At 59.3% G+C, this 16,236-nt stretch overlaps 6 protein-coding genes across 6 annotated transcripts; 4 read left to right on the top strand and 2 right to left on the bottom strand.

Moving 5' to 3' along the window:
* Positions 1–919: 919 nt before the first annotated feature.
* On the bottom strand, positions 920–3,573 carry JDV02_008796 (uncharacterized protein; the record flags this gene model as incomplete). Its single annotated transcript, XM_047990427.1, has 5 exons — positions 920–1,482; positions 1,570–2,564; positions 2,650–2,920; positions 2,983–3,183; positions 3,260–3,573. The coding sequence occupies 5 exons, from the start codon at positions 3,571–3,573 to the stop codon at positions 1,305–1,307; spliced, it is 1,959 nt and encodes a 652-aa protein (XP_047846434.1). The 3' UTR covers positions 920–1,304.
* Positions 3,574–4,287: 714 nt separating this feature from the next.
* On the top strand, positions 4,288–5,863 carry JDV02_008795 (Alkanesulfonate monooxygenase; the record flags this gene model as incomplete). Its single annotated transcript, XM_047990426.1, has 3 exons — positions 4,288–4,503; positions 4,578–4,918; positions 4,987–5,863. The coding sequence occupies 3 exons, from the start codon at positions 4,288–4,290 to the stop codon at positions 5,861–5,863; spliced, it is 1,434 nt and encodes a 477-aa protein (XP_047846433.1).
* Positions 5,864–6,334: 471 nt separating this feature from the next.
* JDV02_008794 (uncharacterized protein) lies at positions 6,335–7,847 on the top strand (the record flags this gene model as incomplete). The annotated part of the gene is made up of 4 exons (XM_047990425.1): positions 6,335–6,585; positions 6,639–6,747; positions 6,812–7,142; positions 7,202–7,847. The coding sequence occupies 4 exons, from the start codon at positions 6,335–6,337 to the stop codon at positions 7,804–7,806; spliced, it is 1,296 nt and encodes a 431-aa protein (XP_047846432.1). The 3' UTR covers positions 7,807–7,847.
* A 1,756-nt stretch (positions 7,848–9,603) lies between these two features.
* JDV02_008793 (uncharacterized protein) lies at positions 9,604–12,716 on the top strand (the record flags this gene model as incomplete). Its single annotated transcript, XM_047990424.1, has 9 exons — positions 9,604–9,836; positions 9,901–10,530; positions 10,593–10,899; positions 10,956–11,650; positions 11,726–11,884; positions 11,943–12,254; positions 12,310–12,479; positions 12,534–12,654; positions 12,709–12,716. The coding sequence occupies exons 2-9, from the start codon at positions 9,972–9,974 to the stop codon at positions 12,714–12,716; spliced, it is 2,331 nt and encodes a 776-aa protein (XP_047846431.1). The 5' UTR covers positions 9,604–9,836; positions 9,901–9,971.
* JDV02_008792 (Salicylate 1-monooxygenase) lies at positions 12,691–14,604 on the bottom strand. The gene is made up of 3 exons (XM_047990423.1): positions 14,021–14,604; positions 13,624–13,945; positions 12,691–13,491 (listed from the first exon to the last, which is right to left on the bottom strand). The coding sequence occupies exons 1-3, from the start codon at positions 14,481–14,483 to the stop codon at positions 12,876–12,878; spliced, it is 1,401 nt and encodes a 466-aa protein (XP_047846430.1). The 5' UTR covers positions 14,484–14,604; the 3' UTR covers positions 12,691–12,875.
* Positions 14,605–15,569: 965 nt separating this feature from the next.
* Positions 15,570–16,147, top strand: JDV02_008791 (uncharacterized protein). Its single transcript, XM_047990422.1, has one exon. The coding sequence runs from the start codon at positions 15,695–15,697 to the stop codon at positions 16,028–16,030; it is 336 nt and encodes a 111-aa protein (XP_047846429.1). The 5' UTR covers positions 15,570–15,694; the 3' UTR covers positions 16,031–16,147.
* Positions 16,148–16,236: the final 89 nt, after the last annotated feature.

The following is a 16,236-nucleotide window of genomic DNA, read 5'->3' as shown; positions in this document are numbered from 1 at the left end:
GGAAGCCGCTGGTAAGTTGTAACCACGCACGCAGGCATCCACAGCCCCGAACTGCCAACTAACCCCGACTGGGGGGCAAGATTCCGTTAGTGGCTGCAGCCGCACGCACGCGAGTGGCCCTAGAACCACCTTTATTAAAGAAATCGTCAAGCCCCGCGCAGGCTGATCGGGGGCGTTGGCGATGATGGTTGGGGCCATGCATGGCGTGTGAGTTTTTTCTCTCTCATCGCCTGGCCGTCCCACGAGGTGGCGGACGGAGGCCCCCTCCCCCATTATCCTCCCCGATTGATCAGTAATGGCTTGACGGGCAACCACGCGAGAGAAAAAAAGGGAGATAAGGCGGAACAATGGATCAAGCCGCTGTGTTTGGGATCCCATGGCCCTTGTGCCAGAAGACCGCCCGGAAGTCTGCCTCTCCGGAGAAGTCCGCTGTCGCGGCGCCCAGTAGGTAACTTACTTGCGCCCCTGAGATGAGAGCTGCCGGTCTCTGTAACGCTACGACGAGTCATGATGGTGGGCCAAGGACCCTGCCGGTAGCCCAGTGGCACGTCGATCTTGGAGACTATTGCCCCCTCCACCCCCTGCTCAACCGGGGCAGGCAGTTGAGACGAATCTGCTAGCGGCCCTTGCTGAGGAGGCATGTTCGCCCACAAGCCATCCATCCATCCACCGTCTGGGCTTACGACAGGCAGGTAGGTCGACGGCACTCATCAATCGACTCCGACAAGCGAGCTTGTCCGCCGACGTCGACGGCAAAACCGGGGTGGTAGTGGATGGTTGTGATGATGAACGGAGACACCGTCGAGCGATAGTCAGCGACAGGCTACTTCCGTCGCATTGGCACTCGGGCCCTGGTTTAAATTGTTGTGCTACGTACATACATACGCACATGCGCGTCGACGCAGTTCTCATTGCAACACTTCCAGGTGCGCTTGGCATCGTCGCAGAGTCGCAGGACTAAGCACCGGCGATAGAGCCCAAGAAAAGAAGAAGGAGTCGCCACCATCCTCCCTCTCGTATATGTGCGGTATGTCCTCGCCGCTGACAAAGGGGCCCTTGTTCCCCTTTGTTGGCTCGCCACTCCGTTTCATCCGGTGTTGCGAGCAATCTCGCCAACATGGACGACGACGGCGATAAAGACAACCAACGCTGGCCAGCCAACACCACCTGCCCTTGCTGTCGTCCCGACTCCCGATTCTTGGGTTCCGAAGTCCACTCAGGTCCCCGGTGCCCATCGCGACGGCCTGTCTACTCGTTGATCTCGCGGCGAGGCCCCCTTGTCGGATGCGGTCGGCGCTCGTTTACTACCTCGGGAGGCGCCGCAAACCACGGTACACTTGTCGGATCTGTCGCCACCCATCAGAGACTGGGTAGACGCTCACGACGAGCATCGTTGCCCACACCCAGACAATGGATACGCTGACCCATGCGACGAAGAATCCACGCCCAAACACGTATTTCGCGGCGTACATTGGAAGCGGCCTGTCCGCGTGGCATTGTCAACGTCGAAGCACATCTCTCTCTCTTCAATGGAGAAAACATCAAAGCGGGGGTTGGCTGGCTACTCACCATATGACCCAGTGCCCGAAAAACGTCGCCGCGGCCCATATAGCGGCGATTCTGCCCCAGCGCTTGAGCTTGACCTTGTCGTCCTTGTACCGCTGCACGATATCCTCATGTGTCTTCAGCTCCTCGTCCGAGTCCGCGTTGGCGGGGTTTCTAGCGAATGCCAGGCGCTCGTTTCGGAAGTCGGCCCAGCTGTAGTCTGCCGGCCTCGCGAGCGAGATGAGGACGGAGAGAATGCCGGGGCTGAGCGCCGATGCGACCGTGCCGTACACGCAAGGCAGGGTCTGGCCCGTCGACGCCACGCTCACCTCGCCGTACAGAGCCGACGCCGAGCCCAGCCAGACCGCGATCCCAATGGCCATGCCCAGGAGCGGCGAGATGATGGCGGCCGCTTTGGACTGCTTCTTCCACAGGATCGTGAAGATTGTGGGGAAGATGCCCGGGCACGTCAACACCCCGAGCATGTACAGTGTCCATCCGAGATCCACGCTGCCGTAGTACAGCGCCGTCGAAAAGGCGGCGGAGAAGATGCCAAAGGCCACCACGCCGATGTGGCTCCATCGGATGGCATCCCGGTCGCTCGCCTGCCGATTGAAGTATTGCCGGTATATGTCAAAGCTGAGGATGGATGAAACGGCAATCACTTGAGCGCTGATTGTGCTCGTGACTGCCATGAAGACAATCAGGAGCACGGCGATGGCGCCGCCCTGTCCCGCGATCGCGACCGCTGCGTAAGGGAGCACGAGCCCGTTGGACACCTCCACGGGCGACATTCGTCTCGGAAACGTCGGGAACCGCTCCGAGTCCTGTAGCGCCAGCGCGGAGAAGCTCATCAACGTCCCCAGACACCATGGGATGGCAAAGTAGGCGATGCCGCCGACGATGTACCCGGGCACAACGGCATGGGGCGCGGCCGAGAAGGCCTTGGAGAAGAACCCCGTGTCCATGATGACCAGCCCAAAGTTTGCCAATATGTGGATGATGCCGAACAGGATGGCCTGCCACGAACGGTGTCAGTACTTCCGCAACGAAACGAGACGACGCGGTGTGAGATCGATGGGAGGTGGGTGTCTGGCTGCTAACGTTTTTGCTCGTCATCGTGAGATACGAGCCGTCTTGGTTTCCGACGACGGGGTTTGTACGCCCCAGCTTCTCGATCGCATCGTACAGGCCAACCGGCGACCCGATCTCGGGGACCACAAAGGTTTTGACGGTGAAGAAGCAGATGATGATGGTGATGCACACCGTGTGGACGTAGTCGGTCAGGAACGTCGCCTTGATGCCGCCGACAAAGGTATAAAGCACGACGCCCACGGGCAAGAGAAACGTCGCTGCGATGACGTGCATGCCGGTCCTTCCACAAAGGTGAGCTTGCGAGTTTGCACGATGACGCCAGGGGCCAACATTGAGACCTACAATGCGGATATTGCAGAGCTGGCTCCGAGAAGCATGTTGGCTATGGCAATGATGTTGTTGATGAGGCAAAGGACGATCCAAACAATGTGCCCCAGCTTCCCGTACCGGATCCTGACAATCTCGAGCAACGTGTGCGCCTCTGGGATCCTCATCTTGCACGCGATGCCAAGGACCGCGAAGAAGACAATCATCGGTGAGCAGCTGCTCGCTCGCTCGAGTTAGCATAAACACCACCCTCATCGCAAACATCCGCGTGCAAACAAAGAGTCTCTCTCACCCCGCCGCAAACCAAAAGGGCCCAGCAACGCCAAAGTTGTAGCCCACGAGCGTGCTTCCCAACATGGCCGTGCTCCAGAGCCAAGACGACACCACCGCCGACGCCGTGAGCCCCGTGCCGACGCTTCGGTTCGCCGTCATGAACATCTCCGTGGTTTTGTTGTCCTCGCCGACGGTCGTCTTGAGCAGGCGCGTCAAGGCCATCATGATGAGCGCTATGAGCACGCCGACGCCGAGGACGACTGCGTAACCCGCGGCCTGAGGGAGCGGAGGCGAGACGGCATCTTGAGAGATGCGCTCCACGAGCGAGGCCATGGTTTCGGTGGTTTCTACAGATGATGATATGCACGCGAAAGGCCGTCTTGTTCTCTCCCGCGACGAGTTCCGCGACCAGCTAGCTATAGCGGCTGCTCGTGGCTGAGGGCTCCCTCCCATTTTGCCAGTTATATCATCACCAACGCTCAATTTTGTCGCAATCCCTCCAGACTCAGCTTGCTCCATGTTGCTGTTTCTGCACAACTCATTAGCTCGGATGGCGCGATCCTGCCCCTCGGCAGTTGCTGCCGACGGGGGGCCGCCCCTGCGCCATACACCAGGCATCGGGGAGCCTTGCGTGCACCCGAGCTGTCGGTACCGGGCTTGTCGAATCCCTTCCCCTCCTTTTGTGCAACCTGACTCCCCGTCGAGATCTGCGCATGTGAATGTCTTTCATCACCTCGGGTTGATTGGGTGCGGCCCAATTGCGTTGGGTATCATCGCAATTGCGCCATCCGTCTGTGGGTTTGATGATGGAATCGACGCCAAGTCTGCGTCTCCAACAACGACGCTCGGAATATGTGACATCCGACTTCGGGGACAGATTAGCCTATTTACCGTTATTGTATGCTTCTCGCAACGATTGTCGAGTGATAGTGTCGCAATCCTCATGGTCTGAGGCATTGCTCGTCGTCGTCTTGCGATCTAAAGGGCCTCTCCCCCAATTCGTGCGCATTTTCTGCTCGCCAGCGGCACAGAGCATTCTCCGCGATCATGGCTTCTCCGACAATTGAAGGGCCTGGTGCGACGCCCAAAAAGTCTTTCATCATCAACGCCTTTGTGGAATCTTGCAGTGGCCATCAGTCTCCCGGCCTATGGCAGCATCCCGACGATAAGTCAACTAGCTTCAACAACATCTCCCATTGGATCGAGTTGGCAAAGTTACTTGAGCGAGGAAAGTTCCATGGCATGTTTATTGCAGATGTCTTGGTGAGCTGCCGATTCCCCATCCCCTCGCTCTCTCTCCACCTGGCGATTGCACACTCGCTGACCCTTCGAGGCAGGGCTCGTACGACGTCTACAAGGGTCCTCGAAACCCGGACCCGGCCGTCATTTCTGGAGCGCAATGGCCCGTTAACGAGCCCCTCGCCGTGGTGCCAGCCATGGCAGCCGCGACGAAGAATCTCGGGTTCGGCGTGACTGTTGCGACGACGTACGAACAGCCGTACCATCTCGCCAGACGATTGAGCACCGTCGATCATCTATCCGGTGGCCGTCTCGGCTGGAACATTGTGACCGGGTATCTTGACTCGGCGGCGCGCAACTTGGGCTATACGGAGCAGCCGAAACATGACGAGCGATATGCGATTGCTGAGGAATATGTGGAGGTGACGTACAAGCTTTGGTGAGCGGACGGCTGCAGCTCCCTCCCATTCAAATGTTTTCGCGAGCTGACAGGTGGCGTGCGTGCAGGCAATCTTCGTGGAGAGATGACGCTGTGAAACTAGACAAGAAGAAAGGCGTCTACACAGACCCAGCGCTGGTCCGCACCATCAATCATGTCGGCAAGTATTACAACGTACCCGGACCGCACATCTGCCAGCCCTCGCCGCAGCGCACACCGGTAATCATGCAAGCCGGCACCTCTTCCTCTGGTAGGAACTTTGCAGCAAAACACGCCGAGGCGATATTCGTCGCCGGCCACAGCCCCTCGACGGTTGCGAAGAACATCGCCGAGATCAGAGCCAAAGCCAGGGATCAGTACGGGCGCGATCCTGCCACCATCAAGTTCTTGGCCATGTTCTGTCCCATCATTGGCCAGTCGCAGGAAGAAGCCGACCGCAAGTATCGCGAGTTTCTGTCGTATGGCTCGGAAGATGGCGCGCTTGCGCTTTTCGGAGGGTGGACGGGCATCGATCTCTCAACCTACGGGGATGACGAGGAGTTGAGGCATGTCGAGTCCAATGCAATCCGCTCAGCGGTGGAAGCTTGGTCCAAAGCCACGCCCGAGGTGCCCAGATGGACCAAGCACACTGTTGCGAACCACATCAAGGTCGGCGGCCTTGGTGCTACAGTCGTTGGCACGGCTGAAAAGGTGGCCGATGAGATGGAGAGATGGGTCAAGGAGGCGGACGTGGATGGCTTCAATATTGCGTACGCCTTGCTTCCGCAGTCGTTTGAGGACGTCATTGAGCAGCTACTCCCGGTGCTCCAGGAGCGCGGCCTGTTCTGGAGCGACTACGCTGTCGATGGAGGGACATATCGAGAGAACCTGTACGGCAAAGGGGGGGTGGTCGTACCGCCCGCAGACCACCCTGCGGCCCAATATCACTGGAAGGCAGACATATAGTTGACGTTTTGTATTTAACACCGAGATGCCTTATGTAGATGGCGAGCACTGCATCTATAGGCCTAATCATTATGTAGAGAGTAGCGTGGTCGTCAAGATACTGCAAGATCCTACTTCCATGCTGGAGGTACGATTGGCAACGCAGGCTGGCGCCATGCGGCACACGTGTGTTGAGCAACCATTCCGGGACGTGCTCCATCGGCTTCATGTCGCGAAAGCCCTCCTACACATGGTTCTAAGCTGATCAGTGGATCGGTCGTTGTGCAGGGGCGGCCTTCGTCGAGCGTTCAGAACCCGAAACCCCTACATCGGGATGGCGCAATCGCCATTTAGCTCGCACGTCACTGCAACCCTAGCACCCCCGCGGGCCAGCAGTCATCTCGGTATTCTCTCAAATACAAAGTAAGTAGTTGATAGTGAGAATGGCAGCCTTGTCACAAGGTAACATCTTTCTTGCCGAGTCCTGTGGCCATGAGTGGCGCATCCGAAAGCAGCTGGGCCGGGGAGGCCGGTGGTAAGCCCATCATCATACCGGTTCCAAAAGACCAGCGCGCATATTGGGAGCAGAACGTTCCCCAACAGCAGGATGCGCTTCTGCTGCACGGCCCCGGGCAAGCATACCGCCTTCACCGGAACCATTCTGTCCCACAACTGGTCGGAGACAACGAAGTCCTGGTGAAGGCAGCCGTCATTGGACTGAACCCGATTGACTGGAAGGCGCCGTACGTTCTACTACTTACTCTTATAGCCCTGGTCCGTGTACTAATGACCCAAGTGATTATAACTTTGGGATCTCCGAGTTCCCGTTCATGTCTGGAAGAGAGCTCTCTGGAACCATATGTTGCGTGAACGCAGCTGGCTCTCGAGTTTTGGTGGGCGATAGAGTGAGTCGAATGTCACTGTCCCGGATCTTGTCCGCCGTCCCTAATAAAAGGCTTACACGCGCAGGTCATAGCCATTTCGACCGACTACCGAGACTATCGCAAGAGCGCCTACCAGCTTTATGTCGTAGCGTCGGACTACAACGTTGTTCGAGTCCCGCGGGGCGTCTCACTGGACGAGGGGGCCTCCATCGGCGTCGCGTTTGTCACATCCGCCCTGGCATTGGGTATTTGCCTCGGGGTCGACTTTTCTCACGTGCTGGGAGGACCAGACCTATTCCGGCTCGTCAGGGGTGTCGATGTTGCGGGCATCCCCGACGACGTCAGTCGTGAGACGTTGAGTTCACTTGACGAGCACGAGAGGGCGCAGCCTGGCGACTGGCTCGCAATCTGGGGCGGTGAGTTGCCTTGTTTCGGCAGAGGATTTGCACAACAAGTTAATAAAACAGCGCTTCAGGGTCCGCGACGTCTGCCAACTTGACGATACAGCTGGCAAAGCTTGCAGGGCTGCGTGTGGTTGTCATTGTCGACCAGGCAAAGCACGGCTCCTGGATCAGCCAACACTCGTCCATCCGCCCCGACCTCTTGGTCGACAGCCACGACAACGACCGTGCGGTCGAGGTCATCCGCGCCAGCACGGGTGGCAAGCTGCACTTTGGCATCGACACGCGGGGCAGGGAGTCGGCAACTCACTTGCTTCGCGCTCTTGCACGAGGGCCCGTCTCGGATAGCAGTGATACGTTTGTTGTGTCGCCGCCATCCACTCCACCCCGCCTCGATCCGAATCGGTTGCGGCGGGGGCATCTGGTGGGATTGACGGGGCTGCCCAAGGAGAACATCCCGCCGTCCGTTGCACTGCATACTGTTCCGATCAAACTGTTCCACGAGGTGCCCGCGGTGGGCAGGGCGTTGACCTCCTGGCTGGAGCAATTGCTGGAGGCCGGCCGAATCTCTGCGCCCCGCATCATTGCCGTGGAACATGGGTTAGAAAGGGTGAACCCGGCGCTTGACAGGATGAGAAGGGGGGAGATCAGCGGGGGAAAGCTCGTCGTTCGCGTGTGAGATGTGGCGGCGCCGAGACGCGTATTATCAGTAGAGGAGCCTCACTCAGTCTAAGCGAGCGGTCACCCTCGCCAGCAAACAACATAAAAGAACAATACCTGGCCGTCACCAAACCGATCGGCCCTTCCGGCGGTTCGTTCCACACGATCAAGCGATGGCAGCGGCGACACAGGTTACGCAAATGCCATCCAAAGCTGATGGGTGATGCCCGTGATGCAATGCATGCTGGTGACGCAGAGGAGCGACTGGTAGGACCACGGTGATGCTGATTGCCATTCGCAGACTGGCATCGCGACGCACATAGACCTCAAAAAAAAACCCAATAAAAGGACGCTTCAATCGGCCTGGGAAATGCCAGCGCCTTGGATCGAGCGGCGCACCTCATTCATCATGGCGTTTTCAGGTTGGCGGAGCATTGTAACCAAAGCGATTGACGTCATCCAGCACGGCGACATGCAAGGTATCGTGGCCAACAGTGATGATGAGATGTGCCCCCGTCTCTGAAATGGAACCGCCATGCGCCCATCCTCCCACACGCCGTGTGATGGTGTGTCAGACTGTCGTGGGCCTGGGCGCCTTCAGTGTGTGGAATCAGTCAGCCTTCCAGCACGGCGAGGAGACTTCCGCGGTACCGAGATAGCCGCCTCGGCAGCGGCTTGGCAGTGATTACCAGGCGACGAGGGACTGGCTTAGTAGGTGCGTGTTAGCTTGTCGCGGCAGATCGGGCTGGTGGCGGCGGGCGGCGAGGCAGAGAGGCTGTGCTGGCAGTCTGGGGGCGCATCCATTCTCACGTGGGCGGGCAGTGAGCACTAACGTAGTAGCCGTTGATCCCCAGTCTGGGTATCTCGTGCGGGCGTGATGTAGTGTGGATGAACGGCAACGACGTGTGGATAGATGATGATGGATGGACCGATGGGTTGGCATCTGGCATGGTGAGCATGGGGGGCGCACGCAGGTGCTCAACTGCTAACAACCAGGCACCCCGATCCCTCCATGACCTACCTATAATGCAGTGCTGCTCGGCCAGGTCCCAAAACGCCGGCTGGGGAACAGGGAGCGCCCAACGGGGACGCCCGCGCAACCCACCCGCTGCGATTAGTGGATCTCAGCCTTTCAGGTTCCCCAGGGGAGAGCGCGGGGAGAATGGAAGGTTGGGGCGGGCGACACCCTCCTCCGGCCGCTGGCAGCGCAATCAGGCACCCGAATTCTTGCCCAGCCTCCCATCTCCTTCCTTAAGTTTTCATCTACTCCAGGTGACACGCCACGCTCCACCACCGCAGCCTACGGCTTCGAGGGTGGTGCTGTCAGGCGGGGACGGGCGGAATCTGTACCTTCCAAGTACCTAAGCGCCTCCATCAGTCTCTAGGCCGCTCCCTCTGTACTCGGGCGTCTGGCGGCGACGCAACTGCACGTAAGTCAACAACACGCGAGACGGACTCCATGGTTGAATCAAGGCAATGGCGTCGACACTGCCACGCCCGCGCATGCAGCCAGACTCCTGCATGCATGTCGACGTTGAAGCCCGTCCCCGGCCTCCCGCTTTGGGTGGCAGCAGCTCGTGGCGCTTCACAGTGGCCTGTCCCTACCAAGATCCCCCCCGAAGCGCCCCGCCCCCAAGGCCCGACCCCGGTCGCCACCAAGGACCAGTCGCTGTAAGCGCCTGCTGAGCCGGGCGGGCACGACCCTGGACGGTGACGTCTGCGGGGCTGACAGCCCCGGCCACCTCCAGCATCCGCCGTACTACAGGGACGTTCTGGAACTCGAGGGACAGAGCCGAACCCTTCTTGAGCCCGTCCCCGACACCAAACGAACACCTGCAGCGACATCGCCTCGACAGTCACTTCAGATCCCTTCATATACCTACCGTGTCCAGTGCTTGCCCGGCGCCACATCTCCTCCCTCCATAAACGAACCGCTCATGAACCATTCGGCAGAGACAGACCCTCGCCGCCGTCAGAGAGTCAACGAACGCATGGATGAGACCTCGCACCGTACCTACTAACTTCGTAAACTCCATCATTATTCAACAGGTACGTGCACCGATGCCGCAGCCAAGGCACCCAGCCGGGAGCTATGAGCTTACCGACTTGGCAGACATAACAACTACAGGATCCAAGCTCCAGCCGCTCCTACTGCAGTGTCCGCGCGAGTGCAGCGACACCATCATGGCTCCGCACTCCAACGCTACCGCGACGAAGCCCGTCGATGAGAGCCCGCCGCCGGCATACAACGTTGCTCCGAACGGAAATGAGGCGCCGGACGACGACGTCGACCTCGCTGCCACCTTTGTGAAGCTCTCCCTAGACAATCAGCCCAAAGACCCCGACCCCGACATGTGCCTTGCCCACCTGAAACTTCTCCATGCCATCCAGAGCATGAAGGAGGACGTTGGCTACACGGACGGCTTGTGGGATATCTGGGATTCCCGTGCCGAGAACCCACTCGAAGACTTCTTCACGACGCAGGCCTTGACGCCCGACGCCGACGAGCCCAGACCTACCGGGGAGGACCGTGCCAAGGCCGCTCTCAGCAGGATCCGCGAGAAGCGTTGGGCCCTGTTCGTCGCCCGCGCCGTTGACAGATATGAGGCCTGGTGGCGATCCCTCCCCAGGGGACACATGTTGACGGAGCAAGACATGGAACAGGACGGCAACCCGCGCTATAGCAGGTTTCCATCAAATGGGGAGCTGCTTGACTGGAGGGAACACATCCTACCGCCCCTAGGTAAGGCATTGTTGCGTCTCCCGCGATGCCGCCCGTCGTAAGCTGATTCTCTTCCTCTGAAGACGTGCTCATGGTCTTCCACGCCCACATGCTCAATCCCCGATCATTTCTCGAGGATACCATGCGTCACGGAATGGGCACCACGTGGACCGCGGGAATGCCGTGGAGCCTTGTCAACGGCGCCATCGACACCAAGTTCAACTACAACGTCCCGGACTCTGCCAAGAAGAGATGGTCGGAAATCACGAACCGTGCGTGGGCGAATCAGGATGACGCCATGACCAAGCCGCTGCCCTGTGCCTTTTGCAAACACACCAACTCTGTGCCATGGACGACGTGTGGTATAAGTGAGCAGGCGAAACAAGTCGCGTAGGATCCCCCGCCCCCGTTCGAGGGACCGTCAACGCAGACTAACATGTCGGTAGGACTCCGGGCCTTGTTGGAAACGGCTACGGCGATGGCAACTTCAGTCACATCTGCGACAACTGCGGCTTGCATAACTACAAGGAGCTTCTGTCGGTAACCAAGTTTGTTCAAGACTCGACATTGCTTCTCACCCGCTCCGTGCCGATGCCCGGCACCATTCTCGACCCCAAGATGGGCCGTCCAGAGCGTATACCGGGAGAGCCTCTATCTCTCTCCTTTTCGCGCACCTTTCCCAACAGAATGATCAGACTAGATCTGCGGATCAAGATCATGGAGCTCATACGGCCTGATGGCGACTTGCATCCAACCATGGAGACGGTCCGTGGCTTGGTCGAGTCGGTGGTCGGAAGCGACAGCCGCGTGCGCAAGATCGACTCTGTATCCACCTATCGAAGTCGGTACAGGCCGCGCGTTCAATCAAAGGTATCCGTACGCCGGATGATGAGCAGGTACTGGGAGAACTTTTCTCCTTTTGCGCTCGACCTGAGCGGCGCGGTCATCCGCCAAGGCGTCTTTATTGACAAGATGGTCAAGCTTGACTGGCTGCATGCTCCGTCGGCGCGAGAGACTATGCAGCGCCTCATCAAAAAGTACAAGCGATTCATCCGAATCATGCACTTGAATCCGTCGCATGTGGCGGTCCCGACCCTGGACGTGGACCTGGCATGGCACACGCACCAACTCTCACCCATCGGTAAGCGCCGCCGTGGTCGAGTCGAGTCGGATGCCTGTGCTGCGGTACTAACAGCCAGCTAATCGCACAACACAGCGTATTATCACCACACGGTTGAACTGTCAGGACAGTTCATCGACCACAATGACAAGATGGACGAGAGCAAACTGAGCGCGGCGTTCGAATGGACCAGCACGAAGTACCAGGAGATGTATAATGAAGTATACAGCGAGTGTACCTGCTGGTACTGCGAGAGTAGGAGGCCCTTGGCGTTTCCCTCGGCACAGGCATGAAGCTAACAGACACAATGCAGCCCTTCGATCGGCGATGGTGTCGTCGGTAGGCAAGATCCTAGGCTCCAAGGACCAAAAGATAGCCGACGAGTTCCACAGCTCGGGCGCGGCGAAACTCTGCCCGCCCGACAATTCAGCCCACATCTCCGCGCACAACGCCGTGCGTTCCCTCGAGACGGCTGACAGGAAACGGGTCACGAGCTACCTGCGAGCCCGGCATCAGGAGAAGCTCGACCGGAACTACGAGCGGGCCCAGAAGCGAGCCCAGAAGAAGGGACGCGAGCTGCCGCCCAAGGAGGAGTACTACAACCACTGGGGCTACAGCTATTACAGTACGATTTGCCGTGTGGCGCTCTCGCTTCCCGTGGGTGCTAATGATGTTTGCAGTGTACTCGCCGTTCATGTTCCCGTACTACTACGCCCCCGGGCTGTACTATACGTGGGATCCTTGCTACGTAAGTGCGGGAGCTGGCGCGTGGGGTGCCTGCGCTGCGGGCACCTGTGGAGCGGGCGGCATTGGAGGCTGCGGGGGCGTTGGGGCCTGTGGCAGCGCAGCAGTAAGTCATGAGCCTCTGAGAGTTGACACGACGGGAACTGACAATGCACCGCAGGGCGGTGCGTGCGGCGGCGCGGGTGGCTGCGGAGGAGGCAACTGCGGCGGTAGTGGTGGTGCTTGTGGTGGAAGTGGTGGCGGCGGCGGAGGAGGCTGCGGCGGCGGCGGCGGCGGCGGCGGTACGTTTTCACCTTTGGTACTGACAGACTGGAAATGGCTAACAGTTTCAACAGGCTGCTGAGAGGGCGACATTGTGAGGTTGTCGAATCGGGATCCGGGCGGAGATCCGGGCGGAAGCTCCTGCGCTGTTGTGTGCCCAAAGACACCTACACCTTTATCATTAACTCCACCAGTCTTTACGACGGCCGATACCCTAAGCATCATGTCTATTCTAAGTTAATCAGTTTTGCCCCTTTGTGCTTTTGAGGGCGGTGATGACCTCGGCGACCGCGTCGTAACCGTAACACCAGTCCCTTGTACCTCTGTCTGTGATGCCCCCCGGGCCAAGCCTGTCGCCACTCGAGCCATACTTGACGAAAGGGCTCTGGACACCATCCTCCTTGACTGGCCAGATGCCATCTTCGTGTGAATGGCTGAGAGACTCGTACAGAAAGTCTCGCTCTTCGCCGCTCGGCACGTGCAGCGAGTTGCCGCCGTGTAGGCTGGCCTCTTGCACGGCCGCAACTCTCTGCTTGCGAACCGTCTCAAAGGCACCGAGTGCGCGCTGTAGCGCTTCTTGTTGTGGCGGTGGCGCCTGCTGCTGGGCCTCGGGGGGTTTGCTGCGCTGCTCTGTTCTCCGTTGTGGGAGATCAACTGACTCGAGGGCTGCGGCTAGAGCGACGGCATCCTCGACGGCGAGGGAGACGCCCATGGACATGTAAAAGGCCATGGCGTGTGCCGCGTCGCCGAGCAGGACGAAGCGCCCAGAGGGATGGGTCCACCGGGGGAGCGGGGGGACGGCGTACACGGGGTAGTTTGTGATGCTGGGGCGCGAGAGCTCGAACATGCGCTGGACTCTGTCTCGGGGAGTGGAGGGAGTCGGTTCAGTCACGGGACTGATGCGTGTGCCGGTTTACGCCGGCGACAACTCGCGCCACAGGAAGGGAGGGGAGAGGAGGGAGGAGGAGAGGAGGACCTCGTGCACGTACCTCGGCTCAAATGTCTTGAACAGGTCGTTGACGATGGCTCTGTGCTCCTCGAGCGACAGGTTCCTCGTGTCAATGTCGTCGTGGTGCGAGAGCACGAGGTTGAGCATGGTCGCCTCCTTGACCAGGTACGTCATGACGGAGACGTCGGGCGCGATCCAGAAGTTGGAGCTGCCGGAGCGCAGGTCGACGATGTCGGCTGTCAGGGGGTCGGCCTGAAGCTTGGCCACTTCGGCGGCCATGCGGAAGGCCGCCCAGCCGGTGGGCTGGCTGCCCGGGTCGGCGTCTTTGCCGAGGAGCTGCGCGCGCGCGGTGGAGTTGATGCCTGCGATGCGAAGGAACCCCCAGTGTTATTAGCCCGCGTCGATTATAAAGGGTAACATGTTGGTTGGTTGCGGACCATCGGCTGCGACTACCAAGTCTGCGGTGAGCGTCTTCCCGCTCGTCAACTCCACGGCCCCCTCGGCGAAGTCGTACCGCGCGACGGTGCTGTCGAGGAGGATGTCGGCGCCCGCGCGCACGGCGTGGCGGTGGAGGATGGCGTGCAGCACCGCGCGGTGCACGACCACGTAAGGCGCCCCGTAGGAGTCCTCCATGGCGGCGACGTCGACGGCGCCGAGCACGCCGCCGGTGAGGCCGTCGCGGATGAGCATCTGCCGCGGGGCGATGGACGCGCGCAGGATGTCGTCGCGGAGGCCCAGCGCGAAGAGGTACTTGATGGCCTGCGGCGTCATCTGGATGCCGGCGCCGATCTCGGCGAGCGAGGGCGCGGCGTCGAGGAGGGTGACGGCGTGGCCGGCTTGGCCGAGGGCGATGGCGAGGGAGAGGCCGGCGATGCCGGCGCCGACGATGAGGATGATCATGGTTGTGGCTTTTGTCGGGGGAGTACCAGGGGGGGGAGGTGGTATTCGGTGCGTATGATGAAGAGGGATAGATGGAGGGAGCGCCGTGATCGTCGGGGCGGCGGCTTGTTGTTATTATTATTATTATTATTATTCTGATGCAGACGCTGGGTAGGGAGCTGAAGGAGGGGAAGGGACTGGACTCGTGGTTTGATCTGCGGAATCGGATACGCATCAAGGGCGAGCCGATGTTACCATGATGCCTGCATGCCTGCGGCTGAGATGGATCGTCGCTGGTTTGAACAACGAATGGTTCAGTGACAGTCACTGCGCGAACTCGCCCCGACATAGGCACAATCCGTATTTGCCGTATTGATCATGCGCTGACAGCCCAGAAATGGCCGTGATGAAGTTGTGACGCGGTGGCGACTCAGCCTGCAACACTGCTGCCATTGATGAAGCAATGTGAAGATTCTAAGAGCTGTCGTGGCCCCCGTCACAGCACACATATTTGTAGGCGCTGCGATGCGACGCTATAAGGGGAATCGGATCCATTTCGACATGGCTCTATAATGCACGTATGAAACAGCGCGAGTTGTCGTTTTGGGGATCAGCGTCGCCAGAGTCAGAGCATGCTTAGAAGCATGACGACCTGCTCGTCAGTCAGCCGCCCTGTTGCAATTGATAAGCGTGTATAAGCGGCATTGACGAGCGCGCAATGGACGAATTCTGTCAAGACGCCTTGCGTCAGCTCGAAGCGACGACGAGGCTGTCGAGTGACAAACGCCATGTGACGATAATCTCCAGGCTCTTGTCGACAAGCCGACAGCTCCTCTACACCTGGTTGCGCTGACATGAGCCTGCGAGCCGCCGTTGCTGCACGAGCACGAGGGGCCGGTAGAGCGTCAGACGCCCCAGTTCTTCAGCGTTGCTGGTTGTGGCCAAGCGAAAGCTCCTGTAAGAAGAGCGGCTCTGGGCTCGCGAGGACGCTGCCCGCGGACACTCCGCGGAGGGAGACGCCTCTTGAAGCACTTACACCAGCGACAGAGGACTTTAAATACCGGTCTCATCACTTGATCAAGACAAAGGTCAATCGAAAGGCCTTAACTACCTCAAATCAGACTCAGTCATTTGTCTCCTACCGAGCCATCAACGTAACAATCTTGTCGTGGAAGAGGCGCACGCACACTGCATCACCGCTCCAAACCCAGACCAAGACATTGGCAGTCAACATGAGTAGCAGTCACCTTACCGCATCGAACCAGGCCGACGACTTACAATCCATCAACAACACCACCCTCGGGACAAACGCAAAGTCTTTTCCAGTCGTCACCCTCCCAAATGGCGAGAGGCTGCCTACGGGCACGGTGGGCGCCCTGCTCGTCAACATCAGAGCGTTCGATGCTGGCGACGAGGGGACCCGAGCGGCCCTGGAGCCGGCCATCCGAGCGGCGGTTCCTGTCCTTGCAAAAGTCGGCATGTTTGACCTCTTCACGCCCGACGAATGGATCAACAATGGCGGGCCGGGCAGGGCGTTGGTGGGCCAGGTGGCAAGGGCACGATGTTAGGAGCGCGAGCGAAGGGACGAAATAGACCAAAGGGTGGCCTCACACTGAGCTCCATACACGGGCGTCTCAAAGGTTGGCTGTTGATGAGATGCAACAATAGTAGTCAAACAATACCTGCGTCATTTGCAAAGTACGTATGAACCATTTACATACACGTATCCCAGGCCACACCCCAGCCAGGCTCAATGTATGCACGGATCGAAACA

The sequence above is a fragment of the Purpureocillium takamizusanense genome, chromosome 9, assembly GCF_022605165.1.
Source record: "Purpureocillium takamizusanense chromosome 9, complete sequence".
In the NCBI taxonomy this organism is placed as follows: domain Eukaryota; kingdom Fungi; phylum Ascomycota; class Sordariomycetes; order Hypocreales; family Ophiocordycipitaceae; genus Purpureocillium; species Purpureocillium takamizusanense.
The sequence above is the reverse complement of the archived record's forward strand: the minus strand, read 5'-3'. Positions and strand labels throughout refer to the sequence as shown.

Excerpts from the sequence above, each read along its gene's own strand:
- JDV02_008792 (XM_047990423.1), bottom strand. The coding sequence starts at position 14,483 with ATGATCATCCTCATCGTCGGCGCCGGCATCGCCGGCCTCTCCCTCGCC. Across the intron at positions 13,946-14,020 it reads CTTGGTAGTCGCAGCCGATG|GCATCAACTCCACCGCGCGC; the intron begins GTCCGCAACCAA and ends TTCGCATCGCAG. Across the intron at positions 13,492-13,623 it reads TTCAAGACATTTGAGCCGAG|AGTCCAGCGCATGTTCGAGC; the intron begins GTACGTGCACGA and ends TCCCCGAGACAG.
- JDV02_008791 (XM_047990422.1), top strand. The coding sequence starts at position 15,695 with ATGAGTAGCAGTCACCTTACCGCATCGAACCAGGCCGACGACTTACAA.